Below are 13,701 nucleotides of genomic sequence, written 5' to 3'. Positions count from 1 at the left end.
GAATGCTCTGATGCCACTGTGCTCTTTTAGGTTGTGGCTGCTTTAACTTACTCTGTTTCTGGTCCTGAAAATCAGAGTGTAAGACAGTTGCTGCAGTCTGATCCAGCTGTTCCATGCTCACCTCTGCCTGTTTTCTGTCCTCACTATCCTGTTGTGCAGCTGGTCCTACAGATCACTTCTGCATTTTCTGTTGATGCTATTTCTACCCTCTTTCAAAAAAAAAAAAAAAAAAAAAAAAAAAGTAAATGGGCCACAGGAAGCTTTAAAAAAAATGTCAAAATGTCAAGCTGGGTAAGATTTTCTTTCTTATGCACTGGCAATAATGAAAACTCAACAGAGCTCAAGTAGGCTCTTGACAGAAACCTTCACACAGAACAGTAGAATCCTACAAGCAAAACTGGAGCTTTCGGTAAAGGGGCAGGCCTCACACATTTGCTTGAAATGCAATAAGATTCTATCAGCTTGGAAGGCACACAAATATATATTTTTACAGAATTTGTATTATGCTAGTAAGCAATGTTATTAGCTCAGGGCACACAAGTGCTTACTGTACAACAGGATTTGAAGATTCAGTAAGATTGGGGGTTACATGTTAGATGCCTTGCATTGTAGTATACTTAAATGCATGGCAGAGTAGAAAACACTTTCTATTTTATTACATTTTTATGTTCCCTAGAAACTTATGAAACTCCTCACAAACTCAAATGCTGCAATATGGGAATGGTTATATTTGTTTTTAAATGGACAGTTAAGTAGGACATAAGGGAATGGTTTAAAAACAATTAAGTTGCATTAACAGGTATTGAACATGCCTCTTCCTTATTCATGCTAATGCATAGCTGACCTTCTCTGTTTTTAAAGGTTACATCATACAAGATGGGGCTATCAAGAGAATTAATAGGATATTTTAGCCTATTTTTTATTCAAGATCACAGTGATGGAGCTCTCTCTGGTAAGCTGTACAAGTGCTTAATTTAGCCCTCCCTTGGATTTTTGTAGGTTGTGGTGATTGAATCTGGGATCCCTGAACAGAGTATGCATGAGCCTGTTTCAGCTGAAAGACCAATTCTGTCTGATTAAATCCCCTCAAGTCATTGCCCTGTGTGGCTCAGCTGCTCTTTGGGCAAAAGTGGTGGGTGGGAGCAAGGTTGGGCAGTAGGTTGGTGTGGTGCAGGGGTGAGACTTTCACATGAGGATATTGTGTCTCTCTGTTTACAAGACATATAGCAACTTTTCCATATGGGAACTGTCGGGTGGATCTTCTGTGTAGGCATTTAATCAGATGGCTGTATCTATTAAAAAAGCTGGGTTTAATTCTACAAATCTCATGCTGGGTTTAACAATGGGGCAGGAAACTCTTTTGTTAAGTTTATAAACAATGTCTGTGGCTTGCTTTCCTTTATGTCCTGACATGTTTCCTTTCTTAACTGATAAACTTAGAAGTTTAACCACAATGATGGCACTGAGCAAGCTGTAAATGCAGAGTGCGAGTTTCTTTAGATTCACAAAATGTGAAGAGGCTTTTTTGCCCTCATTGGGTTACTGATGTTCTGTTTCCCGTATGGATAAGTGTGTGGATGAGGCTGGACCTAGGCCTGGGATTAAGATAGGCTGGGGCCAAATCTCTCTCCTACAGGGAAGTGAATACCAGCTTTGCCATTGATTTTAGTGAAGCTGGGCATCACAGCTTCTCCATGTGACCTTGACAAGTCATTTAGCTTTTTTCAGTCTCCTCGTTGGCATAAAGATGCTAATGGTCATCTTCTGAACCTTTTCCATATGAAGAGGCACTGAAGGTCCAGTAATAAATGCTAACTTTCTCAGTGGGGTAGAAACCTTACTGTTTGTGTTATTTTATTTGTAATTTCTCCCTCTCTCTCTCCCCCTCTCTGGCTATGAAAGGTACTGCTGAGTGCACAGGCTCCCTGGCTGTTATTATGTCTGGATGTAACATTTTATATGCCATTTTATGGCAGTCATAGATGAATTTCTCTTTGCCTTGTATTGCAATATAATCGGATACACAGGAGAATAGATTTTCAATTTATTACATTTCTACATAGTATCTTTGATACTCCTCACAAACACATCAAGTCAAAATGTAACCCGCAGTCCACTGCCAAGAAATAGCAAAGTGCTCACTTGCTTGAAATAAAGCACATGTTAGTGTTCTGCTGAATTGGGTTTTGGCTCAGAAATAAATATTTACAGGGTTGGGTCTTTAGACATATATATTTAAAAAAAACAAAACAAAACAAAAGTACCCAGGAGAGTAGTCACCTCTGAAGAGTCGCATGCTTTTCTTACTGCATATTAGTTGCAGTGTTCTTGTCTAGTGTTTTATTCAAGAAAGGTACCAATCTTGGAAGTTTGCATCCACACTTCTTTTTAAATGCAGAATCATCCATCCTGCTAAGCTGTTTTGAGAAGGATATTCTATAAGAGCATACTCTAAGGGAGTAGAGATATTCTGTAAACAAAAGAGCTACTTAAATTTAAACTTGCAGAGAAGTGAGGAAGATAACCTGTCACCTTACTTTACCCAAGAATTTATTTTTTGTGAAGTTTTTTCCTCTCCAAAAGCATGTTGCTGATCAGCACTCTAATACATCGCTAACTGAAATATGAGACTAGCTGGCCTGTTTCACTAGATTTTACCAAATATTTCATTTTTCTTCTTTTCCCAGTGGTGAAAAAAGTGGCAGAATTTGAACTTCCTTATGTGAGTCTTCAGAGCATGAAAGAGTTGCACTGTAAGCTTGGGATCAGAAAGTGGTGAGCAAGAAGCTTAGAGACTAGTAAGATGCCTGACAACTGCTATAAACGGTGTCAAAGAAAGAAGTCCCTTGAATAACTTCGATACAAAGCCTTCAACCTCAGCAACTTGACCATTGCTCTTTGAGGCCAGTTTGTTATTGGAATTGACTGATTTCTGTGGCACTGCATATTATTTAATTTTATTACTGTAGTATTTCTGAAGTGTTTTTCACTCCAGTGAGCTCTTTATTCTCTCTTTCAGAATCTCTAGAGAGGGGTTTTGTGCATGCTTGACTTTAATTTTTATATTTGCATAAGGTAGTGACCACAAATGGGAATATATATTTTAAAATACAGTTAAAATGATATAAAAGAAAACTTGGGGTTCTGAGTTACAAGCTCCAACTCAGTTTGGGCAGAGACAGTTTACTTTAAAGTTCTCATTTTTATATATTAATGCACAAAATACTTGAGGCTGTAGCTTGGGCATTTCTTTTGGCAAGTGAGCAGGCTTAAGCAGCAAAGCCTTGTTCCCCTTTCATTTGCCCCATCTCTGGCTCCTCCTCAGCCATGTTGATAGAACTCTGTGGCAGGCATGGTGAACTGGACTGGGGAGCTCATCTAGGCTAAAAATAACTTGCTGGCTCTTTTTTGGTGTGTTTGTTTGTTTTTTGCTGGCCTATTTTGGCCTATGTCAGTCCCGCAATCTCGTTAGTTGTGCAGCAAACAGTTGTGCTGGCTTGTGGGGGAGGACAAACCCTGGGGACTGGGAGTCTGGTGTCAAAGTCCCACTTGTCAAACGGTGCCCTGGGAGTGCAGTTATGCAGCATAGCTGAGCCAGTCTAATGGCTCCTTGGTGTGGCTGTGGTCCTAGTCTACTTTTGCCCCCAATGAAACAGATAAAAGTGAATAGGTTTCTGGATGCTTCTTGATTTGAATTGGCTGCATCTGATAAGTGCTGCGCAAGGACTGTGGTTGGAGAAGGGGAAGGGCAGAATTATGCCTTTTGGTGGCAAGCAAGGTTGCTTGGCTTGAAGCTGCAGATGCCTGTTGTTTGCTCATAACTTCTCTGGTTTAAATCATCTGGGCTAGAGCTTGGCTTAGAGCAAAGCTTTCTCAGTTTCCCTATATGTGCCTTTATAAACTGGAGAATATAGGAGCCTAATGACACCGTTGTTTGGTTCTACTGGGATAACCTGTGACAGAGTAATTGTTGGTGTAGAAACCCTTCAATCCACCACTGCTTCAAAGACACAAATGCAGGTAGAGAACGGCAGTCTGGGAGTTGTTCGTGTGCTGCAGGAGGAACATTGGCTGTGTGATGTGAGTAGTACAACCAGACCAACTATGGAGCCCACGCTGCCCTGTTCAGTGTCATGTAAACTCACCCAAGCTGCCTTACGTTAGATGGCTGTTGCAGCATGGCATTTGGATAACAGAATATTTAACCTCCTTTGCTGCTGTACTGATCTTGGTCCTGCTGCAGTTATACGGTAGTTGGTAGCAGAGCTAGCTGGCTCAAGGCTAGGTCTTGTACGTCAGCACTACAGCCGTGGCGGTAGGTGCCCTGATAGGCCTATCAACTTCTGCATACATAAGACCTGAATTGTTTGGGCAAAGAAAGAAAAAATGGAGGAATGTTATAGTTTTAAATTGTAATTGTTGGGTTTGGTACCACCAAAGTCAAAGTGGAGAGGTTAATATAACTTCAGTTTATTTCCATACAGCTACAATGTATAAAGAATGACTATAGTACACATTTCAAGGATAAAACTGTTTACTTTATCTAGTAATTATGGGGATATTTGAGTGGTGCTCCCATCATATTTGTCTGATGTGTTAAAGGGCCATATTTAGAAGTATATCTTCATATTTTATTACCTTTTTTCCCCTGGTAGGTATATGGATCCTTCTCTTGATACACTGCTGATGGATTGTAGAGCTTCAATAAATTTGCTATATATACAGGTAAAACTGAAAGATCTTCAGAATTTTAAAAGTTAACTTTCCTGTGTTAATTTCTTATTTTATACAAGCTCTTGAAATGTTTGGTGTAGATTATATTGGTATTAAACATGTTCATAAATGGTTTCTGATTCACACTGCCTTATTGCACTTTTCTAAATGATGGGTATGGCTACTGTTGAACACTTTGGGGGGGGGAGCATGGGCAAACTCATGTATTAGAGACACTAACTCCTCTTTGTTTTGTGCATGGGAATTGCACAAAAGGAGCATATTTAGACATCTGTCCACTTTCTTTTCATATCTCTGTAGGTACTCTTCAATGATGACAGCATTTGAATTCTAAACTGTAGGTGTGTTGGGTTGTGCTAGCTTTGGAAACTATTAATTCAGGAGGGAAGAACAAAGTAGAATGAACCTGTCCCAAAATCTAAGGTCTTCCTTGTTTTTTTTTTTAAAAAAAAACAAAACAAAACAGTTGGTGGAGTGTGAAAAAGCAAATAAATTTTTACTGACATTTTTTTTACTATTTTTAAAAATTCACTTAAGGCAATCCAGGAAATAGAGAGGAACTGGGTTAAACCAACAGAGAGGGAAATGCAGGAACTTGAATTTCTACAAAAGACTGCAGACAAAGTGAAGGTAAAATGGTATTTTAAAACAATACAAACAGATTGAGGAGTGAATTTTGAAGCAATGGCACCTGAGGCTGTTACTGTTTAAAAATAGAGCATGGTTTTGTAGACGGGGTGGGCCAGAAACCCAGGTCTCCCAGCTCCTGGTCAGATGCAACTATTGAGTTATCAGAGAGAAGAGGAGGCTCCTATCTCGCTAGCATTTTAAAACATCCCACAGAATGACTTGGATACCTAAGGCTAGCAAGAAGTTTGCCTGTGAATCCCAGTATTCGCTATTTGCCAAGCTCAGACACTAAGGTTTCACATTCAATTTAGGAAGTGAGGTGGGAATTCAGGCTGCTGGGACTTCTGTCCTCAGTATTTCCTTCTGGTTAGTTTTCTCTTCCCCTCTTCATGGCTCATATGCATCTGTCAGAAGATCCAGCTTGCCATATCCAGTGCAAAAAAATCAAGCTTCTAAATTGGGACTGGGAGCTTTATTCACCGAGTTGAGCACTAAGATTTTTGTTGTGGATCTGTGTTCTCCCAGAAGAAAGTGAAATCTGAAAGATTTGCTTTAATAACCCATTTTTCAAATCACTAGCCCTCACCTGTCTTTACTGTAATCATTTTAGTTCTGTCTTTCTGATGCAGTTCCTGAAGCTGGTTCGAGAACTGCAGTTCTATGGATATATACGACTTGATCCTTGCCTTTGTGACTACCCAGAAGCAGGTTGCTCAGCTGACATCTATGTGGGCAATAATGAAATTAACTGCTGCATAAAATTGCCTACTAACCAAACCAAAGAGGTCAGCTTTAAGATCAACAGGTTGAGATGTTGGCAGGTCACTTTTCTTGTAAGTACTTCACTGACTCTGTATCTGAATTTGTTTTTTCTGTATGAAAACTGAGGTTGTCAAGCAATGGCAGATCTTGGGGCGGGTTCTGTTTTAAATCTCTCCTATCCATGACTCCCCAGCCCCCCAATCCTATCTTGGAACAAATTCCCGTAGCCTTACTCTGCTGTGTTTGCTCCCTTCCCTGATGTTTTATGTCTTACTTTACCAGCCCCTCTCCCTTGGTGTTGAAGGTGGAGTTGGCAGAGCATTTTGTGTGGGAGCAAAAGAATTGCTTTAGCCAGTTTTATGCTTGCAAAGACTCCCCCTTCCTCCCTCCCACCTGCTCCCCCTCAGGAGAAGTATTCTGGTACAGATCTTCAACTGTTTTATTTATATGCTGTATAAAATGAACCTGACTGACTAATTCAGGTTTAAGGCTGAACACCTTAATGCTGTTCATGGCTGTTTCTTCTGTTCCTTGTGTTTTTCAGGGTGCTGAAAAGGATGGTGAAGAAGAGACTCTGGAGCTCAGATTTGAGTACAGAGATTCAGATAAATGGCAGTGGATAATTTTTTACACAAAACAGGTTCGTTCTTAATCATGTTAGAAAAAGATCAGAGTGAAATGTAATCCTATAACCATAGGGATTGGAATTTGTTCTTCAGAAGTGATTAGTCCATCTCTTGTATCAGAGTGTAGCTGCCGTGTTTACAGCAGGTCAGCCTAGAGACAGGGGAAAAGCATTTAAGTTTCTAGTATAAGAAGAAATTTCCCCCTTCCCCCCACCCTGGCAAAAGAAATGCTTAGTACTGAGCAGCAAGCTTGGCATGGAGCATGGAGGTGCCATTCAGTTACTGGGCTCAGTGAGTATCCCAAATCATTAATTGGTCAAACCTGCCTAAGGTCAAAGGCTTTTATCTTCCCCAAGAAAGCCTATTGTTCAAATATATGCTGTATAAACACAAGTTAATGGAGGATGTAAGTATGTGCCTTGATAACAAGTATTATCTTTACATATAAATAGTACTTAAATAGGCTTTTGATAGGGTGCCATTCCTCCCACTGTTTTCCAGCAGCTCTTTAAAGATAAAGGTATCCAGGAATTGAAGACAGCCATCTGTGGTTATGCTGCCTAGCAGATAATCTAGGCTCTGCAATATCCAAGGGAGCTCCAGCCTCAGTTTAGGTACTGAGCCTCTATTTAAAAAAAAAAAAAAAAAAAAAAAAAAGCCTGTTCCTCAAATTGCTTCTTTTGCCTCTGTCCCACACAACAGCAGACAGGATTTTCCAAGTAAAATCAAAAAGCTTAATTTTTCACACATGACTTCTGAATTCCAAGGTGATGATGCAGCTCACACAACTCTGTAGTAAGTGTTAGTTTCCTGCCACACTTAAGTTTTGTGAGAACATGAGCCATCCACATTCACACCATCAGTGAAAGCAGGAAGCTTTCTAGTTTCTTTGCTGTTGGGAAAACAGAAAACTAAAATTACTTCAGTATTAATTCTCCTATGAAATCTATTAGAGTTGTGCTAGATGTAGACTAGTGATTAGAAAACCATTGTCCCCCTTTCCTCAGAGGTGCAAGGAGGAGATAAAGGCTGGAAATGTGCTGCTGTGTAGAAGTAGCACGGGTTTGAGCTAGTTTGGTGGGACTGTAAGCACTTTAAGTGCAGAGTAAAATTAACTGAATTAGGAAAGTAATAGCTCAGTAGTTAGGGACTGTAATCTTCTGGTGGGGGAGGAATGGAAGAGTTCAGTATATCTTTTAATAGAAGAAATTGGAATGTTAGAATTGGAACATTTATCCTTTCTAGGCCTTTCTGCTGAGTAGCTGCTTGAAGAAAATCATATCAGAACAGATGATGAAGGCAAGCAAAGAAAGCCAAGAAATGGTGAGCATGTGTGTATGTAGGTGCCTGAATAGCTGTTTAAAGGAAACAAAACTTTTTTTTTTAATGTGCTTGGGAAAGTCCTATTGATGAAAAAGATCTTGCATGTTCCAACATTTCAGTACAGAATTACTTGACTAGGAAGTCTACCTTTGCTCAGTTTTATTGGAAATAGTATTTATTCTGAATGTTAAAGATGGTTTGTCATCATAATTTTAGTAATGTTTTCCATTCTCCCTCTTGGATTTTAATTCTTGCTGCATGTAAGACAAGACACTTATGGAATAATTTTTATGTTCTGCTATAGCCTGTTTGTATCCATATCTGGCTTTCTTTTTTTTCACCGCTTCACTTGCTTGCCCATCTGCTGCAGTGTTAGACCAATTTGATAGCTGTGACATTCCTACTGTGATACTCTCTGGTTTTAAATAGAGTTAATAAAAATGTGATTTGTAGCTAAATACTTCTGTTGTCTTTTGTGTAGGCCTTTAAGGATGAGAATATGTTTAGGTACTTGCTATTTAAAAAAAAAAAAAAAACAACCAAAAAACTAGTATTAATGTGCCTGTGACATCTAAAGACTCTGAATGGCTGTTATGTCAAAACCCCCTAAGAGGGGGAAGGAAAGGGTTTGCTTCTAGACCCATGCTCATTACAGTGAGCAGGAAGGCAATGAACATCTAATTTCATAGCTTTAAACTATAAGCAGTTAAAAATAGTTACATGGAAACAGACTGATTTGAATTTTGGAAAGATTCAGTCTTTTACCTCCTAAGTTTATTTGTAATGGAAGTACAATAAACCTTTAATTGTGAAGATTAATATTCAGTATTTAAGTATTCAGCTGTTGATACTACTGGGGTAACTTTGACTATGACCAGAATTGTAAAAGAAGGGCAAGTATGCCAGTTCATTTCCTATGCTGTTTCTAGTGGGTTTCATTGAACACTGATTCATCTGCCCAACATATTTTGTTCCAGTACTTGGGGGTGTGCCAAGCTTATTGCAAGTTAAATCTTTCAATCTGTTTAGGAAGTCAAGATGCCTGAATCTACAAAAAATAATAAGAAACCCAGCAGCCAACAGAAACAGGTTAGTAAGTGAGAAAAGCTCTCCAAAATGTGAATATATGGTGTTTGCTTATTAGTGCTGTTTAGCTCAATCTGTTTTTTCGAACAGGGAGACTCCTAATAAATTTAGTGGGCATTCCTTTGAGTAGGAAGTGGAGCTAAACTTGAATTTTGGAAGGAGAAAGAGAGCAGGAAACATGTCAGAATAAAATTATTATTTTGCTTTGGGTTTAGTGACAATTTGCTTTATTTTACTTCTTAAAAACATTTCTGAATTCAATTCTTGATGAAATTCACAAAGCCAAAATGTGTGCATAGATCATGTGTCTGTATATCCACATGCAGCTGTTGCTATAGTTTATGGACTTGTACTTGGATTCATGCTGGGATTGTTTGTGTTCATCTTTACCTTTATTTGGGAAATTGGTCATGTTACATACCTGTACATGTACATTCCTATCATGTAACAGATATAATGTCAAGTTGCAATGACTGTAATCAACATTCATAGGTAATGCTTCCTGAGTAGTCCAATGTTAAAAATGTTAATTTTCTAAGTCATTTGTTCAATGTGAGGTAATAAATAAATAAATGGAAAGAGAATAATATAAAACAAATTAAAATAAATTCTTCTGTCAGAGTGTATGATGGGCCACTGGAAACCATTTCTAAAAGAGAAACCTAAGATCTAATCTGAATTCAGGAAAAAAAAAATAGATATTGATACAGCTTTAGAAAGAACATTAAACAGCACAAAACCAATCACTAACTATTCTTTCACAAGCAGATAGCCTAGGTTGTGTGGTGGGATTTCTTGCTGCTTTGAGGTGCTCTGTACTCACCGCTCTTGGAGACTATATTCTAGGTTCTTCAGTATTTGCAAATAATTTGCAAATGATAATAAAGAAGATGGCATTTTCTGAATGGATTTGTTGTGCCTCTGAAGACTGAGTAAGGATGTGGTTCACTGGCATACAACTTTAGATGCTGGAGGTGAAGTAATGACTAAGTTGTATGGCACTGGGTTTGAGGCAATTCTTCTGATTTAAACATACTTTAAAATACTTTATTAGAAGCAAGATGCACTGTGAATGCTCCCTTAGAGTTTGTGAGGAAAGCAACTTTGGATAGGGCAACATACAACCCCTCAGCTAGTCAGCTGTGTCTTCCTGGAGCGATGTCCAGCTGTTGAGATCAAACTCAGTGAAAGAAAATTAGAGCTGGTAACTAGAATGTAATTGTTTATTAAAGAAAGTCAAGGTATGCTGCTGCTGTAAATGGTGATAGTATGGCATACTATGCCTGATATTATGCAGCAAGTTCAACAGTGGTTTATGTCTTCCTGCACAAAGCTGTTATTAGTTAACTAAAATAAAATCTTCATACTTAATAGAACTTCTAAACTTTCTGTGATCACAATATCCAGTTTAAGACTTCCCTTTCCTATTCTTCTTTGTTTCTTTGCAAGATGCTTGAAAAATGATGCAATAAAAGTGTATCTTTGCACATTCTCACTTAAAAAGGGGTTCAGTTGGGCCATTATAATTTGGCCATTACTATCCCCAAGAGTCTTACAGATCTTTCATCTGGCCTGAGTTGGCTGAAAGTTTATCTGACTGCTCTCCAAAGATTCTGGAAAAACTCTGCCAGATATTTTCTGCTGACTCATGAGAAGAAAAATTTAATCTTGGTTTTGTGATTCTGTAGCTGCATCCTCTGTTACTACTAGATCAGCATGATAGCCTGTAAATTCTTGTTTGAATAGATAATCCAGTGCAGCAATAAGATTTAGTAGGGAAATCAAGAACAATCTGCTGAATTGAGATAAAAATGACTTAACTAGTATGCAATATGCAGTCCATGTAGACGGTGAGACTATGCTATGGAATGTGCCTGCATCTAGGCAATTTTACTGTTTTGAGTCCTCTAGAAAAATTGAGAAAAGAGGTATGAAGTAACTAACATTAGGAAACAGGTATTAGGAAACTGAAACCAAATTTTGCCTAGCCTCTGTTAAAGTTATTGCAGTGTGATTGCCATAGCTTTACAATAGACCCTTTAGTAGAGTGCTTTAGGACATTTGTTCTATATAAATCTCAGGATATCATTCTGTAAGAGGCAGAATAAAAATTTGTGCCAAAAAGTCTCCTAGTACAACAGTAAACTGCTACAGATACATCCAATGTGAGGGTCTGGTTAGCCTGCTTACACCTTAAAAACCTGGTTTACATGGTGTTGGGATGTTTCAGATGGTACATGGTAGCCTTTAAGAAAGGTATAGTATTCTTAACTGAAAATTTAGTTCAGTGACAGCTTTTTGAGGAGGACAGAACATGATGCATCTATTTAGAATGACTGTATAAACTATTCATTTATGTAGGTGTCATTTATGCAGGTATTATCATACATCCTTAACCATATCCAACTTTAACTATGTACCAGGCCTTCTGAATTAGATGGACATGGTTAAAGTACCTGCACACATGTGCTTGTGGCCACTAGAATACCCCAGAACACTCTTAGCATGTTCTGAACTGCCTTTCAATCTGCACCACACTTGGTATATTGCAATTATCCTTAAGAGCAGAAACAACTGTCTACTCTAGCAACAAATTCTGTCCTTTCCCAAATGCTAACATAAAAAGATCATTCACTGCACCTAAACAATTATCATGTCAGATTTTCTAGCTTATGTTTATATTTAACTATTGAAATGCATATACTCTTTTAATTGTTTCTTGTTTCTCTGCAGGTAGTTCATTCCAGTTTTATATCAAGGAGAAGATTTTTGGTTCAGCCAAATGAAGAGGATTATGTATTTGAGAAAATAAGGGAAGAGGACCTGTGACAATTTAATTTAGATACTGTCTTTTGAGATTGTCTGAAAATCAGAAACCCTTTGAAATCTTGAATTATAAGAAAAGTATCTTCAGTGTAATTCCTTGCCTTTGCAATGGTCTTTATTTGTAGAACTTAACTCCAGTGAGCAATTCTTTGAGTTAGAATGTGCTATTAACCTGGAGACAGACATCTTGTATACATGCAGGCTTTTTCAGACGGAAAGTGTTGGGGCAGAAAGGGAAGGGTTAACTAGGAAAAAGTTTTTAAGGTATTAGAGGAAAAAAGTACTTTGCATTAAAACATCAGTATATACTGTTTCTCTGAGTATTCATGTAATTAATAAGTAGGCTCATAAAATGGCTGAGTAGGCTGTTGCCACCTCTGCAACTGTCTGGAAAAGGCATGCATTTTCTATGATCATACCCTTTGCCAGGACCTGTCATTCCTTTCCTTAAGCAGAACAGACTATTGCGGTGCTCTTATTGTGCTTTGAGCTGCCATCAGTGCTGATTCAAAAGCTGCAATGCTTTGGAGAATGGAGATTCCCTAGCACAGCAGTGGGGAGGAGGAATCAGTTAAATTATTTACTATGCATCAAAAGTTGAGTTGTCTTACGTGGATGACACTAGTGTTAAATGGGTACCTGATTTAGTTGGGGGAAGCTAGATCCAACATTAACCATGTCACTAAGTTGTTTGCTACTTGGAGTGCCTAAACCACAGTAGTCCATATCAGGCTTTGGGTTTTTTGATTCCTTTTACTGTGCTTGCTTTGAAAGGCAGAATCAGGTGAGAGAACAGGGAAGTGAAAATCAAAAATTGCCAAATTCTGGTGTATTGGGGAAGATCAAGTAACTTCAGCCCCAGTTTGTTGACATTTCTCCACTTACACATATTCAGAGAAACAGGGGGAGGAAAGGCCTCTCTAAACATAGAGGAAGTGCACTCCTGCCTGAATTTTTTTAGCTCGCTATTGTTGTGATGTAAATTGATGGGTAGCACACGTTAGTATTGGAAGTAAAGGCTCCCCGGAGAGGCACAGTTTTGATAACTTTCTTTAGCATTTCCTTTAGTTAACAAAAGAGTCAACTGTTAAAACTTTAGAAAACTATTTTTTTCTATAAATCAAGAAACCTGCTGCCTGGTCAATACAAAGGATTTTTTCTGCTAAACCTTTTGCCCCTGCTCCTATAGCTGTTGTCTTCCCTGTTTATCTCAGCTCAAAGGCCAGGCCTGTGCTTCCCAGGGTGGTTCACCCCTGGCAGAGTGTGTGCCTTGGGTGCTGACAGTGGATCACACGCATCCCTCGCCCCTCACGAAGGCCCTGTTACATAGAAGGTGCTGCCAGCGGCAGGAGTGGTGCCACTTCCCCATTCTTTGGTACATTCACCTGTGCCTAGCCTCTCTTCGCAGTGTATGATTTTCCCCGCTGACTGGAGGCCTTCAACACACCAATAGGGGGAAATGGTTTAAACTGGAAAAATAGGGCCGTAAGCACCGCCAGAGCTTCGTCAGGGGACGTAGAGGTGCCCGAGTGTCCCAGGGGGCCGCGCGTGGGCGGCGGCCCCGAGGGGAGCCGTGCCCGGCCGCACTCTTCCTCCTGCTCCTCCTCCTCCCGCTGCCCCGGCCGGCCTCCTCCCCGCGCTGACGGCGCCCTAGGCCCGGGCCGGCGCCGGCCCCGCGGCGTCTCCCCCCCGGCCCAGGCCCGCGCTTGCGGGA

At 39.5% G+C, this 13,701-nt stretch overlaps 1 protein-coding gene across 2 annotated transcripts in view; it reads left to right on the top strand.

The window, feature by feature from the left end:
- SNX31 (sorting nexin 31) overlaps positions 1–12,168 on the top strand; it is a 31,597-nt gene extending 19,429 nt beyond the window's left edge. The window contains exons 6-14 of one of the 2 annotated variants that reach the window (XM_067290370.1): positions 862–952; positions 2,688–2,775; positions 4,656–4,725; positions 5,272–5,364; positions 5,994–6,197; positions 6,671–6,766; positions 7,998–8,075; positions 9,105–9,164; positions 11,895–12,168. In XM_067290370.1, the coding sequence (XP_067146471.1) occupies positions 862–952; positions 2,688–2,775; positions 4,656–4,725; positions 5,272–5,364; positions 5,994–6,197; positions 6,671–6,766; positions 7,998–8,075; positions 9,105–9,164; positions 11,895–11,990 (876 nt within the window). In that variant the 3' untranslated portion in view covers positions 11,991–12,168. The remainder of the gene's footprint in view (positions 1–861; positions 953–2,687; positions 2,776–4,655; positions 4,726–5,271; positions 5,365–5,993; positions 6,198–6,670; positions 6,767–7,997; positions 8,076–9,104; positions 9,165–11,894) is intronic. The other variant, XM_067290371.1, reaches the window with a different exon arrangement.
- Positions 12,169–13,701: the final 1,533 nt, after the last annotated feature.

Source organism: Apteryx mantelli, chromosome 2 (genome assembly GCF_036417845.1).
Source record: "Apteryx mantelli isolate bAptMan1 chromosome 2, bAptMan1.hap1, whole genome shotgun sequence".
NCBI classification, from domain to species: Eukaryota; Metazoa; Chordata; class Aves; order Apterygiformes; family Apterygidae; genus Apteryx; species Apteryx mantelli.
Note: the sequence above shows the minus strand (reverse complement) of the source record. Positions and strands in the feature narration are given on the sequence as shown.